General features: G+C 41.5%; 1 protein-coding gene across 4 annotated transcripts in view; it reads right to left on the reverse strand.

Annotated features, from left to right (window-relative positions):
- KATNIP (katanin interacting protein) overlaps nt 1-17,138 on the reverse strand; it is a 264,435-nt gene that overhangs the window by 130,849 nt on the left and 116,448 nt on the right. For all 4 annotated transcript variants that reach the window (XM_077275294.1, XM_077275295.1, XM_077275293.1 and 1 more), the window contains exon 14: nt 4,373-4,510. In XM_077275294.1, coding sequence (XP_077131409.1) covers nt 4,373-4,510 — 138 coding nt within the window. The remainder of the gene's footprint in view (nt 1-4,372; nt 4,511-17,138) is intronic.

The raw sequence follows: 17,138 nt of genomic DNA on the forward strand, positions 1-17,138 counted from the left end.
TAGGCACACAGGGGCTCTCCAAACGCGACATGGTGTCCGCTAACGATTGGAGCTAATTTTCCATTCAAAAAGTCAAATGGTGCGCCTTCCCTTCCGAGCCTTGCCGTGCACCCATACAATGGTTTACCCCCACATATGAGGTATCGGCGTACTCAGGAGAAATTGCCCAACAAATTTTAGGATCCATTTTCTCCTGTTGCCCATGTGAAAATGAAAAAATTGAGGCTAAAAGAAATTTTGTGTGAAAAAAAGTACTTTTTCATTTTTATGGATCAATTTGTGAAGCACCTGAGGGTTTAAAGTGCTCACTATGCTTCTAGATAAGTTCCTTGGGGGGTCTAGTTTCCAAAATGGGCTCACTTGTGAGGGAGCTCCAATGTTTAGGCACACTTTCCAAACGTGACATGGTGTCCGGTAACGATGGAGATAATTTTTCATTCAAAAATTCAAATGGTGCGCCTTCCCTTCCGAGCCTTGCCGTGCACCCATACAATGGTTTACCCCCACATATGAGGTATCGGCGTACTCAGGAGAAATTGCCCAACAAATTTTAGGATCCATTTTATCCAGTTGCCCATGTGAAAATGAAAAAATTGAGGCTAAAATATTTTTTTTGTGAAAAAAAAGTACTTTTTCATTTTTACAGATCAATTTGTGAAGCACCTGGGGGTTTAAAGTGCTCACTATGCCTCTAGATAAGTTCCTTGTGGGGTCTAGTTTCCAAAATGGGGTCACTTGTGGGGGAGCTCCAATGTTTAGGCACACGGGGGCTCTCCAAACGCGACATTGTGTCCGCTAAAGATTGGAGCCAATTTTTCCTTCAAAAAGTCAAATGGCGCTCCTTCCCTTCCGAGCCCTGCCGTGAGCCCAAACAGTGGTTTACCCCCACATATGAGGTATCAGCGTACTCAGGACAAATTGGACAACAACCTTCGTGGTCCAGTTTCTCCTTTTACCCTTGGGAAAATAAAAAAATTGTTTCTAAAAGATCATTTTTGTGACTAAAAATTTAAATGTTCATTTTTTCCTTCCATGTTGCTTCTGCTGCTGTGAAGCACCTGAAGGGTTAATAAACTTCTTGAATGTGGTTTTGAGCACCTTGAGGGGTGCAGTTTTTAGAATGGTGTCACTTTTGGGTATTTTCAGCCATATAGAAACCTCAAACTGACTTCAAATGTGAGGTGGTCCCTAAAAAAAATGGTTTTGTAAATTTTGTTGTAAAAATGAGAAATCACTGGTCAAATTTTAACCCTTATAACTTCCTAGCAAAAAAAAATTTTGTTTCCAAAATTGTGCTGATGTAAAGTAGACATGTGGGAAATGTTATTTATTAACTATTTTGTGTCACATAACTCTCTGGTTTAACAGGATAAAAATTCAAAATGTGAAAATTGCGAAATTTTCAAAATTTTCGCCAAATTTCCGTTTTTTTCACAAAAACTCAGAAATTATTGACCTAAATTTACCACTATCATGAAGCCCAATATGTCACGAAAAAAAAAAATCTCAGAACCGCTAGGATCCGTTGAAGCGTTCCTAAGTTATTACCTCATAAAGGGACACTGGTCAGAATTGCAAAAAACGGCCAGGTCATTAAGGTCTAAATAGGCTGGGTCATGAAGGGGTTAAAGGACCGCCGATCTGCACACAGATAGCCGATTCGCTAATCTATGCAGACTGTTATGCATAACGAGTATGAAATTTTGGAGGATGTTCTAACATATTACAATAACTAAAGACAATACACTGGAACCTATTGTTAATTTTGAGTCAAAGCTATGTAAATCAAGAAACAATTGTGCATGTTAGAGATTGCAAGATAAAAGATTCTTTTAGGTTTTCATATATTCCTAGTGCTTATCTTTGTGATGTGGAACATCTAAATACCTAAGTAAAGATTAGTAGAAGAATTCAAGATAAATCTGTAATAATAAATCCACAAAATGAAAGACTAGCATTATCGCAAATCTTCCTTTTAATAAGCTCCAATGAAAGCATCAGTTAGATAACTGAACTCTTTTCTTCCTGAAATACATGCATTTACATAATACATTTCTTTTAAATTCAGACGAAAAGAACAGTCTAATATAACGACAATAGGAAGTATTTCCACAGACGTAGAAAAGAAAGCAACGGAAATGGTCAGGATTTGAGATCTACCATGAAACTTGCTATAACTACTCAAGCTGGCATACACTTTAGATGGCTGCCGGTCGTTGATGCTTTGGACGATTGTGTGGCTTACAGCCATCTGGGCTGACTTCTCCATGCACAGGAGTGCTTGTCCAGCCGATTGTACAATGCGATCGGCAGCCCAAAATCGGACATGCCCAATTGATATCTTCCCCGACGATCAGATGACCAGCACCCTATACACATAAGAGTTACGGCCGAATCCATCGATATTGTCGGTTCAGTCAACTTATATTTATGGGGGCCTTAAACAGGTTGCATAGACTTTTTTATTTACTATGTGCTTAAAAAGAAACAGGCAGAGCAATCACCAACAGTTCCAGCCGACAATTCAACTGGTCTACGACAACAGAGCAGCTCTGTCGAACAAGGCGTGGCTGCCGACATCATGCTGATTGAAAGCCAGCTTCCTGCAGTTAGGCATCAGGCTGTCAATCAGCATGACATCGACAGTCACACCCTATCAACAGAGCAGAAGAGAAACCGCTGCGCTGTCGAAGTGATGTCAGCGGAAGCAACTGGATCACCAGCAGAGAGGTTTGTGTCTGGTTTGCGCTTGCAGAGATCATCGCCTAGTACAACAAGCATTTAGTTAGACACTACCCATGTTAGTTCTTAGGCACATTGTAAAAAAGGCCCAGATAACCTAATTAATGGAGGAAATGTTTGGCCCCTACAATTATACGGAATATAGTAGACTGAAACAGAACATTTACAGGTTGTGAGGGCTGACTGTTTATACCCTAAAAAATATCAAAATGATTCTTACTTATCCCTTGAAGCTCCAGTGCCACCTCGCTGCTACACCCTGGCGGTCTTTGCTGACATGGCTGCCATGTAATTGTTTCTGTCAAACACTAGTCTCAGCTCCCTGTGCGGTCTATCTTGGCACGACCAATAATGATTTGAGATTTCATAGTGATCAAGAACTTTGGGCATTTCATTTTTAAACTGGAAAACCTCTTTATTTTATTTATTAAAACCCCCTTTGATCTGCCATAAACAAGTAATGACCCCTTGAGAATAATCAAGCAGCTCTAAGATGAGCAGATTAGATCTATTCCTTCACATGACTTTATTTAGGCTTCTCTAATTTATGCTGGATCTCAAGGATACTTCTTTTTCTTTAAAGGGAACCTGTCACCCCCAAAATGGAAGTTGAGCTAAGCACACCAGCATGAGGGGCTTGCTGTAGATAAGCCCCGAATGTATCCTGAATGATGAGAAAAAGAGGTTAGATTATACTCACCCAGGGGTGGTCCCGGTCCACTTCTGGTCCGGGGCCTCCCATCTTCTTACGATGACGTCCTCTTCTTGTCTTCACACTGTGGCTCCTGCAAAGTACTGCAGGGCGCAGGTGCCGGGCCTCTCTGACCTTTCCCGGTGCCTGCGCACTGCAGTACTTTGCACTGCCCTCAACAGGGCAGACAAAGTAAGCCTGTGCCGGAGCCGCAGCGTGAAGACAAGAAGAGGACGTCACTGTAAGAAGATGGGAGGCCCCGGACGGGACAGCGACACCCATCGGACCGGACCGCAGCGGGACTGCCCCTGGGTGAGTATAATCTAGCCTCTTTTTCTCATCATTCAGGATACATCGGGGGCTTATCTACAGCATTACAGAATGCTGTAGATAAGCCCCTGATGCTGGTGGGCTTAGCTCATCTCATTTTGGGGGTGACAGGTTCCCTTTAAAGAAAAAATATCTAGCTTCAGTAGAAGAGGAAACTGAAATGTGACTGTTGGGAGACACAGCACGTAAAATCACTAGAATAGCGCTTGTCCACGAGATGACTATTTGTTATTTTTTTTTGTTATATATTTTGCTTTTTCTTATCTTTCAATTCTCTCAATACCATTGTAAATGCCCATAACTACTGAACAGTTCTTTAGAAGCCATATTAAAATGTCAATGAAAATCAGATGACAATAAAAACAAAACAATTAGCAAAAAGGTCAACATTATTTGTAAGATTTTTAAAAAATATTTTAATAAATTGTGAATTAACTCACCCATTTGCTCCAACCACACGACTGTTAAGAATATAACCGCATAAAAACGACAAATATTCTCAGAGAATGAATGAAAGCGTATAAAAAGTCATCGTCTACTCTGCGTTACTATGTTCTACGTTGGGTGAATGCAGGTCAGCAAATAAGATAATAAGCTGAAACTACTTACACTGAGCGTCTTGTTATAATTCCAAATCTTCATCTTGCCTATGTCAAATTCACATGACCTAGATGGATTTCGTATTACAAGGTAAAGCTGTACGGGAGGGAGGAACGGGCACATCCACATGTAGTCTTCCTTTGTAGTCTGAAGAAGACATCGGGAGGGAAGGTGAATTATTTGTTTGCAATTAAAAAAAAAAATAACTTGGAAGAATTAGAAAGTCACCATAAAGCACAGCAATCCGGGAATGACTAGATATTATCGCTCACGTGATGAAGACGCTGTACTTCTAAGCTAAGGCAACACAATACACTACTACAAGCATTAACCATGGCTTATAGAAAATAAATGGCCAAGAAAGACATAACGAGAGAGGGTATGGAATTTGTAGAGAGGGGTAATAAAAGTATTAATATAGCTTTCAATGCTAAGAAAAGGGATCCAAGAAGTAACGTTTCTCCTTGCGGAGAGTGACATGCTAAGCATGCCGAGATGAGGAGACATTTAAGCCGCAATGTTCCTCTGGGAAATATGCAAATTGTCTCCTCAGACAGGAAGAGGACTAGGACTCTAGTGCCACCTATAGGAATTAGCAATCCTAGAAGTTAATGTTGACTCTTTAACGAGCCAAAACCAGAATCTCAATTTGCAGATACGGTGTTTCGGGGTACTGCCTCTCGTCAGTGCAAAGTGTGAGATCTTGATTGGCTAGGTGAGAGGCGTCTGACCGGGATCCAAGAACTAATGTTTCCTAGTCAAGAAATATTCCAAAAAAGACAAATATGATGTCAAGTTCAACATATTTGATCAAGGGGATACAATATAATTGGTAGAAGGTCCTCTCACATCAGATTGCCTTAGACAAGCTCTATAAATCATAAACACATGGACCAAATTGTTGGTATCCTGTTAAAGCAAGAAAAACCCATAATCGTCACTGAAATAATTTGAAACTGACAAAAGTAATTTTCAGTTTATTTCTGTTTTAAGTATGTGGGAGCTTTTGAAGACCGGATTTACATCACGTCTGAGCTAGATAAGTACAGGTTTCTGTTCCATCACAGTAGTAAAAAAAAAGAGGAAAGTGTGCCGGATCTGACATATGGCAAACAATCATGGTGCCCGCTGTTTTGAATAGCGTAGTTAACTGTGTTTTCTAAACATCATCCCAGTGTATATGTTAAAGGTTGTCCGGTCTAGAATGACAAGTCTGCAGTGATTCTTTGTGACTGCAGACTTGTGAATCCTCCCAGCGCACACACTATTAACTGCGAGGATTCGCCGGTGTCTGTGCCGGGAACAGCGGTCAACTACGCGATATGGAAACTCCCGGCCACAACCCGTCTAGTGGGAGTAGCCGCCAATTTAAAATTAGCTGCGATAACGGCGAAGAGGCTTCTAATATGAGAATGTATGGAATAGAACAGCAGATAATGTAACAAAACTGTATGTAACATAAAAAGATGAGTGATCAGAATATCCCCGCTGGTATTGAGGCTTCATATATTTATTACCAGATTGATTCCACAGTTTTACTCCATCCGTTTGAAGCTAAATATTGGAATTTATACATCCAATAGGATTTGCGGGATTTCAATTTGCTAAATCTATTATTTACACTTTTGTTTCTATGCTCAATAGGTATAATCCTTCTACTAGAGAAATCTTTACTGTGATGCAGCGTTAAATGTCCTGAGACACTTTGCAGTAACAAGCCGCTCTTTGTATTGCACAGATGTTTATTGATCCATTGTCTCCAAGTTTGCTGCGTTCGGCCCATGTGCTGTAGGTTGCACTTGCAGTCCAGCAGGTAAATTACCGCACTTATGTCGATGAGCAATCAATTTGATCGTTAAATAGGAAGTCTTCATTTGTAATGTTAGAATATATTGGGTTGCTCAGTCGGTTCATATTATTCATATTACTGCAAGCTTTTAAAGGAGCCCTTCCTCTCTCTTGTAAAACTGTTTATCTTTTTTTTTTCTTATTATTAAAAAAATAAATAAAATTCACTTATTTTCTAAAAGTGTTTTGAAACAATTTTGGAGGTGTTTTCTTATTAAAAAAAGATAATCTTTGCAAGTGTTAAGAATTCTGCAATAGCACAGCTTATCTATATAATAGAATACCTACATCACATTACAGGAAAGATACCCGGAGAGGAGAAAGCAGGAACGTGCCAGAACAGTATTAGATACAGATGGTATAGGAACTGCATATTACACGATTAGTATTCTAAGATATGTCTCAATATGGGGCTTTGGTCCAACGCTTCAGAACTGTGGATGGAGGCGTCATTAATAGAAATGTATAATCAGAAAATAACCTACTGTTTAAATAAGGTTCCTGTGTTACATAGTTACATAGTTATTAAGGTTGAAGGAAGACTTTAAGTCCATCTAGTTCAACGCATAGCCTAACCTAACATGCCTTAACATGTTGATCCAGAGGAAGGCAAAAAAAAACCATGTGGCAAAGAGTAAGCTCCGCATTGGGGAAAAAAATTCCTTCCAGACTCCACATACGGCAATCAGACTAGTTTCCTGGATCAACGCCCTATCAAGGAATCTAGTGTATATACCCTGTAACATTATACTTTTCAAGAAAAGCATCCAGTCCCCTCTTAAATTTAAGTAATGAATCACTCAATACAACATCATACAGCAGAGAGTTCCATAGTCTCACTGCTCTTACAGTAAAGAATCCGCGTCTGTTATTATGCTTAAACCTTCTTTCCTCCAGACGTAGAGGATGCCCCCTTGTCCCTGTCTCAGGTCTATGATTAAAAAGATCATCAGAAAGGTCTTTGTACTGTCCCCTCATATATTTATACATTAAAATAAGATCACCCCTTAGTCTTCGTTTTTCCAAACTAAATAACCCCAAGTGTAATAACCTATCTTGGTATTGCAGACCCCCCAGTCCTCTAATAACCTTGGTCGCTCTTCTCTGCACCCGCTCCAGTTCAGCTATGTCTTTCTTATACACCGGAGACCAGAACTGTGCACAGTATTCTAAGTGTGGTCGAACTAGTGACTTGTATAGAGGTAAAATTATGTTCTCCTCATGAGCATCTATGCCTCTTTTAATGCATCCCATTATTTTATTTGCCTTTGTAGCAGCTGCCTGACACTGGCCACTGAATATGAGTTTGTCATCCACCCATACTCCCAGGTCTTTTTCATTGACGGTTTAGCCCAGAGTTTTAGAATTAAGCACATAGTTATACATCTTATTACTTCTACCCAAGTGCATGACCTTACATTTATCCCCAAATGGCTCATTTGCCATTTATCAGCCCAAGCTTCTAGTTTACATAAATCATCCTGTAATATAAAATTGTCCTCCCCTGTATTGATTACCCTGCAGAGTTTAGTGTCATCTGCAAATATTGAAATTCTACTCTGAATGCCCCCTACAAGGTCATTATTAAATATGTTAAAAAGAAGAGGGCCCAATACTGACCCCTGTGGTACCCCACTGCTAACCGTGACCCAGTCCGAGTGTGCTCCATTAATAACCACCCTTTGTTTCCTATCCCTGAGCCAAATCTTAACCCACTTACACATATTTTCCCCCATCCGCATTATTCTCATTTTATGTATCAACGTTTTGTGTGGCACCGTATCAAAAGCTTTTGTAAATTCCATATACACTACATCTACTGGGTTCCCTTGGTCCAGTCCGGAACTTATCTCTTCATAGAAATTGATCAGATTAGTCTGACATGAACGGTCCCTAGTAAACCCGTGCTGATACTGGGTCATGAGGTTATTCCTCTTCAGATACTCCAGTATAGCATCCCTTAGAATGCCCTCCAGGATTTTACCCACAGTAGAGGTTAAGCTTACTGGCCTATAATTTCCGAGTTCAGTTTTTATCCCCTTTTTGAACATTGGCACCACATTTGCTATACGCCAGTCCTGTGGTACAGACCCTGTTATTATGGACTCTTTAAAGATTAAAAATAATGGTCTATCAATGACTGTACTTAATTCCTGCAGTACTCGGGGGGTGTATCCCATCCGGGCCCGGAGATTTGTCAATTTTAGTGATTTTTAGACGCCGCCGTACTTCCTGCTGGGTTAAGCAGGTGACACTTAATGGGGAATTTTTGTTATCACTGATCATACTGTCTGCCATGGGATTTTCTTGTGTAAATCCTCATCCAACATGTGTTTAAAGAGAACCTGTCATGCAAAATAACGCTACTAACCTGCAAATATGGGGTTAATCTGAAGCTGCTGGACGCCCACACTGTAAGGCCCAGGATTAGAGCTACTGTGCCAGGGAGCGGCTACAGCCACCACACACTATACACAGAGCGGAGACTGAACTTATGTTAGCACCACCCCTATGACTGGAAACCAGATGCTGCCGGGGAAATAAAGTTAATTTATTCTGGCAGCGGGTTCTAAGTGTCAGAACGTGATCAACTTGCAGATTTACCCCATATCTGCACGTTAATAGCGTCATTTTACACAACAGGCGTCACAATAATGTAAAAATACCATGGTTTGAAGGATTATTTCAGAAGGTGCCATGGTCCCAGACACTCTCCTGTTCTGTCTTGGCCTGCAGGCAACTCCCTCCACCCTGAACACAGCTGTAACTTGAAACTCCAGTGTGAGACTCTTCCCCTCCCCCTTCCTCTCGAATGCAGGAGTGTGTAAAAATCCTTTGTCTAAAAACCATGTGCTCTCATACTCACGAACCACCTTAATAGTAAGGCATCACTTGACCCCAATTAGTGATAGGGATATGGAAGTTATATATTTGGTATGTGCGTCGGTCGGGTCATCACACAGTGCGTTTTCTAGGCGCAGCGCCTAGCAGATACGGAGAAACGGATTGCTGCTTAACAGGGGCTTGTAACCACTTCGTGTTTGGGCTCAAATTAATGCTCAGCTCATGACCGGAAGAATGGTAGTTCCGTGATCGCTATACGAGGTTGCATCCTGGAGCTACGGGGGATATGAATGTTCCATAACTCTGAGTCCCTCTGAGAAATAGGAGTGCATTTCATAGCTCTGCCCACTCAGTGATGTCACGACCAAGGGGTATAAGACCCTGAGAGCTCAGTTTTCACTAGCCTTTGACCAGGAAGCTAGCTGAGAGACGCTCTGTAATGCATCTTGATGTATCGCCCCTCCCCCGAGCCACATGGTCTGCCATGAGCTGAAATGATATAAGGAACTGTAAGTGTTTTTTTCTTCTGTTAATCCCATATTTGTAATCGTCTGTATATACCTAATTGTCTCATTTTATAATATCTTTTTACCCTTCTGTAAACACTGCCTACCTTTTTTGGAGTAAAATTACTAGCTTTGTCTCTCCTTGCTCTATAACGAACTGTCACATCCTCTGAGGTGAATTAACGCTATTAATCAGGGTGGGCTCCGCCGGACCCGTTATTAAGAAATCGGAGCTGGTGGCAGCGAAATAAATATTGTCAATGGTATTTTTTTTCGATTTGTATTAAAAAAAAAACTAAAAACATCTTTTCAGTTTTCACACTGATCACTAAGGCTTTTTAGACTCATATTTCCCGTTATATACATATATACACACACATATACAATAACAAAATCACTGGTAGAGTGCTGGAGGGGAGATGTGTGTCAATAAGCTTAATGGTGTAAGTGATGTGAAACTCAGAGTAATTTCCCTCTTGCACATTAAGTGTTGTGAGGATTTAGTTAAGTTGCATGATGAGCTATTTTTAATGTGGACATCCATAGAGTGGGTGGGAGGGTGTCCACCTTATCTCCACCTGCAGAGCCGGCACAGAGGTGTGCTGACAGGACCTGTGTGATGTCTAATGTCACGGTCATGTGTTTTGTTTTCTTTGTTGTGTTCCTGGTTCTGCCTGAAGGGCTGTGTTTACTCTCCCCTTCTTGCTGGTTTATGCTGCAATATAATAAAGCAAGTAAAGACTTAAAGAGACAGTGCTCCAGTTTTCTACCTCCATGTACTGCCAAGTGAATTGAACTACTATAATGTGTGTTATATATATATATATATATATATATATATATATATATATATATATATATATATATACACACTCACTGGCCACTTTATTAGGTACACCTGTCCAACTTCTTGTTAACACTTAATTTCTAATCAGCCAATCACATGGCGGCAACTCAGTGCATTTAGGCATGTAGACATGGTCAAGACAATCTCCTGCAGTTCAAACCGAGCATCAGTATGGGGAAGAAAGGTGATTTGAGTGCCTTTGAACGTGGCATGGTTGTTGGTGCCAGAAGGGCTGGTCTGAGTATTTCAGAAACTGCTGATCTACTGGGATTTTCACGCACAACCATCTCTAGGGTTTACAGAGAATGGTCCGAAAAAGAAAAAAAATCCAGTGAGCGGCAGTTCTGTGGGCGGAAATGCCTTGTTGATGCCAGAGGTCAGAGGAGAATGGGCAGACTGGTTCGAGCTGATAGAAAGGCAACAGTGACTCAAATCGCCACCCGTTACAACCAAGGTAGGCCTAAGAGCATCTCTGAACGCACAGTGCGTCGAACTTTGAGGCAGATGGGCTACAGCAGCAGAAGACCACATCGGGTACCACTCCTTTCAGCTAAGAACAGGAAACTGAGGCTACAATTTGTACAAGCTCATCGAAATTGGACAGTAGAAGATTGGAAAAACGTTGCTTGGTCTGATGAGTCTCGATTTCTGCTGCGACATTCGGATGGTAGGGTCAGAATTTGGCGTAAACAACATGAAAGCATGGATCCATCCTGCCTTGTATGGAGCATCTTTGGGATGTGCAGCCGACAAATCTGCGGCAACTGTGTGATGCCATCATGTCAATATGGGCCAAAATCTCTGAGGAATGCTTCCAGCACCTTGTTGAATCTATGCCACGAAGAATTGAGGCAGTTCTGAAGGCAAAAGGGGGTCCAACCCGTTACTAGCATGGTGTACCTAATAAAGTGGCCGGTGAGTGTATATACACACAGTACAGATCAAAAGTTTGGACACACCTTCTCATTTAAAGATTTTTCTGCATTTTCACGACTGAAAATTGTACATTCACACTGAAGGCATCAAAACTATGAATTAACACATGTGGAATTATACTTAACAAAAAAGTGTGAATAAACTGAAATTTTGTCTTATATTCTAGGTTCTTCAAAGTAGCAACCTTTTGCTTTGATGACTGCTTTGCACACTCTTGGCATTCTGTTGATGAGCTTCAAGGGTTAGTCACCGGGAATGTTCTTCCAACAATCTTGAAGGAGTTCCCAGAGATGCTTAGCACTAGTTGGCCCTTTTGCCTTCACTCTGCGGTCCAGCTCACCCCAAACCATCTCGATTGGGCTCAGGTCTGGTGACTGTGGAGGCCAGGTCATCTGGCGTAGCACCCCATCACTCTCCTTCTTGGCCAAATAGCCTTTACACAGCCTGGAGGTGTGTTTGGGGTCATTGTCCTGTTGAAAAATAAATGATGGTCCAACTAAACGCAAACCGGATGGAATAGCATGCCGCTGCAAGATGCTGTGGTAGCCATGCTGGTTCAGTATGCCTTCAATTTTGAATAAATCCCCAACAGTGTCACCAGCAAAGCACCCCCACACCATCACACCTCCTCCTCCATGCTTCACGGTGGGAACCAGGCATGTAGAGTCCATCCGTTCACCTTTTCTTCGTCGCACAAAGACACGGTGGTTGGAACCAAAGATCTCAAATTTGGACTCATCAGACCAAAGCACAGATTTCTACTGGTCTAATGTCCATTCCTTGTGTTCTTTAGCCCAAACAAGTCTCTTCTGCTTGTTGCCTGTCCTTAGCAGTGGTTTCCTAGCAGATATTTTACCACGAAGGCCTGCTGCACAAAGTCTCCTCTTAACAGCTGTTGTAGAGATGTGTCTGCTGCTAGAACTTTGTGTGGCATTGACCTAGCCTCTAATCTGAGCTGCTGTTAACCTGCAATTTCTGAGGCTGGTGACTCGGATAAACTTATCCTAAGAAGCAGAGGTGACTCTTGGTCTTCCTTTCCTGGGGCGGTCCTCATGTGAGCCAGTTTCTTTGTAGCGCTTGATGGTTTTTGCAACTGCACTTGGGGACACTTTCAAAGTTTTCCCAATTTTTCGAACTGACTGACCTTCATTTCTTAAAGTAATGAGAGCCACTTGTTTTCCTTTACTTAACTGCTTTTTTCTTGCCATAATACAAATTCTAACAGTCTATTCAGTAGGACTATCAGCGTGTATCCATCAGACTTCTGCACAACACAACTGATGGTCCCAACCCCATTTATAAGGCAAGAAATCCCACTTATTAAACCTGACAGGGCACACCTGTGAATTGAATATCATTCCCGGTTATTACCTCTTGAAGCTCATCAAGAGAATGCCAAGAGTGTGCAAAGCAGTCATCAAACCAAAAGGTGGCTACTTTGAAGAACCTAGAATATAAGACATAATTTCACTTGTTTCACACTTTTTTGTTAAGTATATAATTCCACATGTGTTAATTCATAGCCTTCAGTGTGGATGTACAATTTTCATAGTCATGAAAATACAGAAAAATCTTTAACCCCTTTACCCCCAAGGGTGGTTTGTACGTTAATGACCGGGCCAATTTTTACAATTCTGACCACTGTCCCTTTATGAGGTTATAACTCTGGAACGCTTCAACAGATCCCGGTAATTCTGACATTGTTTTCTCGTGACATATTGTGCTTCATGATAGTGGTAAAATTTCTTTGATATTACCTGCGTTTGAGAAAAAAAACGGAAATTTGGCGAAAATTTTGAAAATTTCGCAATTTTCCAACTTTGAATTATTATACAATTAAATCACAGAGATATGTCACACAAAATACTAAATAAGTAACATTTCCCACATCAGCACAATTTTGGAACCAAAATTTTTTTTTGTTAGGGAGTTATAAGGGTTAAAAGTTGACCAGCAATTTCTCATTTTTACAACACCATTTTTTTTTTTAGGCACCACATCTCATTTGAAGTCATTTTGAGGGGTCTATATGATAGAAAATACCCAAGTGTGACACAATTCTAAAAACTGCACCCCTCAAGGTGCTCAAAACCACATTCAAGAAGTTTATTAACCCTTCAGGTGTTTCACAGGAATTTTTGGAATGTTTAAATAAAAATGAACATTTAACTTTTTTACACAAAAAATTTACTTCAGATCCAATTTGTTTTATTTTACCAAGAGTAACAGGAGAAAATGGACCCCAAAAGTTGTTGTACAATTTGTCCTGAGTACGCCGATACCTCGTATGTGGGGGTAAACCACTGTTTGGGCGCATGGCAGAGCTCGGAAGGGAAGGAGCGCCATTTGACTTTTCAATGCAAAATTGGCTGGAATTGAGATGGGATGCCATGTTGCGTTTGGAGAGCCACTGATGTGCCTAAACATTGAAACCCCCCACAAGTGACACCATTTTGGAAAGTAGACCCCCTAAGGAACTCATCTAGATGTGTTGTGAGAGCTTTGAACCCCCAAGTGTTTCACTACAGTTTATAACGGAGAGCCATGAAAATAAAAATTCTTTTTTTTCCCACAAAAATTATTTTTTAGCCCCCAGTTTTGTATTTTCCCAAGGGTAACAGGAGAAATTGGATCCCAAAAGTTGTTGTCCAATTTGTCCTGAGTACGCTGATACCCCATATGTGGGGGGGAACCACCGTTTGGGCGCATGGGACAGCTCGGAAGGGAAGGAGCGCCATTTGGAATGCAGACTTAGATGGAATGGTCTGCAGGCGTTACATTGCGTTTGCAGAGCCCCTAATGTACCTAAACCGTACAAAACCCCCCACAAGTGACCCCATATTGGAAACTAGACACCCCAAGGAACTTATCTAGATGTGTTGTGAGAACTTTGAACCCCCAAGTGTTTCACTACAGTTTATAACGCAGAGCCGTGAAAATAAAAATTATTTTTAGCCCCCAGTTTTGTATTTTCCCAACAACTCAAGAAATTGGACCCCAAAAGTTGTTGTCCAATGTTTCCTGAGTATGCTGATACCCCATATGTTGGGGCAAACCTTTGTTTGTGCGCACGGGAGAGCTCGGAAGGGAAGGAGCACTGTTTTACTTTTTCAACGCAGAATTGGCTGGAATTGAGATTGGACGCCCTAATTATAACTTATATATATATATATATATATATATATATATATACACACACACACACACATATACACACACATACAGTATATACATATAATATAAATATATATATATATATATATATATATATATATATATATTTTTAACCTTTGGCCTTCCAATCGCTTAGACTATATATGGCAATAGACAATACTGTAGTGAAGTAAAAATCATAGTCTCCTATGATCGCCAATCACAAGCTGGACTTCAGAGCAGCACCATCACTACAGGCATGGCATATGAACCCATTGTCAACCTGTGATCGTGCTGCATGAAAGCCGTCAGGCTCCTGGAATGGTGCACTCTATCTCATGGTTCGCTCACTTTAAATGCTGGTGTCAGAGATTAACAGCGGCATTTAAGGAGTGGTTGGATGACTTTTATACTTTTAAATAAAAACAAAATGTAAGCTATGTACAGCCCACATTTCTAGGTGTATAGCAATAGTGGAGTTCATGCATTCATTAATCAAAGTGTGCTGATGCACAGTGTATACATACGTTTTTATATTGGCCATCATCTCGTACTTGTGCACCTGTACATTGATTAAAACCGCACATAGAGTGTCATATACACAGTTCACAGCACATGATGTGGGAGGCCCCTGCAAGGGTTAATTTAGCTCCTCTCACTCAATCCAGCACTCAACCTCTGTTATAGGCTATAAAGTGACAAAGTCCACACACCCTAGCTACACAACACGCTACCACCGCTCATCAAACACAGGGTGATGAGTCCCCAAAATATGAAACTGTCTGACAATTAAAAAGGACACACACTCTCTGAAAGGCTATGGATTCTTTACAGCATACAAAAAACAAGCTTATTTTAAAGTTTTAAGCCCCAGGGGCTGCATCGCTCAGGTTCCAGCAGTGGAGACTATGGGTAAGGACACTGGCAGATTTCCTTAATATTATGACCTCATTTGTAGTGGATACATATGCAAATACTGGATTTATGAGTAGTGTTGAGCATTCCGATACCGCAAGTATCGGGTATCGGCCGATACTTGCGGTATCGGAATTCCGATACCGGGATTCCGATACTTGCCGCGTATCGGATACCGGAATCGGAAGTTCCCAGATTCAAAATTCACAAATTCAGCCAATGAGAATGATTCCAAGTGTGGGCACATCCTGTTCAGCATGGAGGGCATGAAACTACTGGCAAGGCTGTGATTGGCTGCTGAAATGATGTCATGATGCAGTTTAAAAGTCGCTGGCGCCATTTTGCGATCACTCTGCTGTGAATTCAGTTAGTGACAGGACGCTGTTTGCTGACTGAGGGACAGTGTAGAGATAGCGATTTGCTTCTTTGTGCTTTCCAAAGGCTAATTTAGCAACCGCTGTGTTCACCTACTATTCACCTTGCTTTTGCCTTGTAGCGCTGTTTTCACAGCGATCTGCAAGGTCTGTGTGTGTGTGTGTGTGTGTGTGTGTGAGTGCAGCCCACTCTCTAGTCTGAGTGCAGCCACATAGGCCATCCATTGCTGGTTGTATTCAGTTCAGGGAGGGTGGTTCATTGCCTCATACTGTTCTTTTTTTTTTTTTTTTTTTTTTCCAAGTAGTGTAGTCTGCTGCTAAGTTTTAACAAAAAATCCTATTAGTGTCTTTCCACCCGTCTCCAGCTAATTTGTGGAAAAACACTACATAGGATAACGTAGAGGAGGGTTTTTGGGCCTTGCAGCGCCGTTTACGGCTGTCTGCACGGTCTCCGTGTGACTGCAGCTCGCCCTGTAGTCTGTGAGCAGCCATAGCCTGGTTGTCTCCAGCTCAGGGTTCTTCACTGCGTCATACCGCAAAATCAATTTTCATTTTGTTTTAAGTAGTGCAGGCTGCTGCACATTTTTTCAAAAAATTCCTATTAGTGTCTTTCCACCCGTCTCCAGCTAATTTGTGGAAAAACACTACATAGGATAACGTAGAGGAGGGTTTTTGGGCCTTGCAGCGCCGTTTACGGCTGTCTGCACGGTCTCCGTGTGACTGCAGCTCGCCCTGTAGTCTGTGAGCAGCCATAGCCTGCTTGTCTCCAGCTCAGGGTTCTTCACTGCGTCATACCGCAAAATCAATTTTCATTTTGTTTTAAGTAGTGCAGGCTGCTGCACATTTTTTCAAAAAATTCCTATTAGTGTCTTTCCACCCGTCTCCAGCTAATTTGTGGAAAAACACTACATAGGATAACGTAGAGGAGGGTTTTTGGGCCTTGCAGCGCCGTTTACGGCTGTCTGCACGGTCTCCGTGTGACTGCAGCTCGCCCTGTAGTCTGTGAGCAGCCATAGCCTGGTTGTCTCCAGCTCAGGGTTCTTCACTGCGTCATACCGCAAAATCAATTTTCATTTTGTTTTAAGTAGTGCAGGCTGCTGCACATTTTTTCAAAAAATTCCTATTAGTGTCTTTCCACCCGTCTCCAGCTAACTTGTGGAAAAACACTACATAGGATAACGTAGAGGAGGGTTTTTGGGCCTTGCAGCGCCGTTTACGGCTGTCTGCACGGTCTCCGTGTGACTGCAGCTCTCTCTGTTGTCAGTTCAGCCCCAAAAAAATAAATAAATAATAAAGTTCACCAAACACACCAGTGACACCACTTTACATTTCTGTAGGCCACATTAGCTCAT

The sequence above is a fragment of the Ranitomeya variabilis genome, chromosome 7 (assembly GCF_051348905.1).
Source record: "Ranitomeya variabilis isolate aRanVar5 chromosome 7, aRanVar5.hap1, whole genome shotgun sequence".
Taxonomy (NCBI): Eukaryota; Metazoa; Chordata; class Amphibia; order Anura; family Dendrobatidae; genus Ranitomeya; species Ranitomeya variabilis.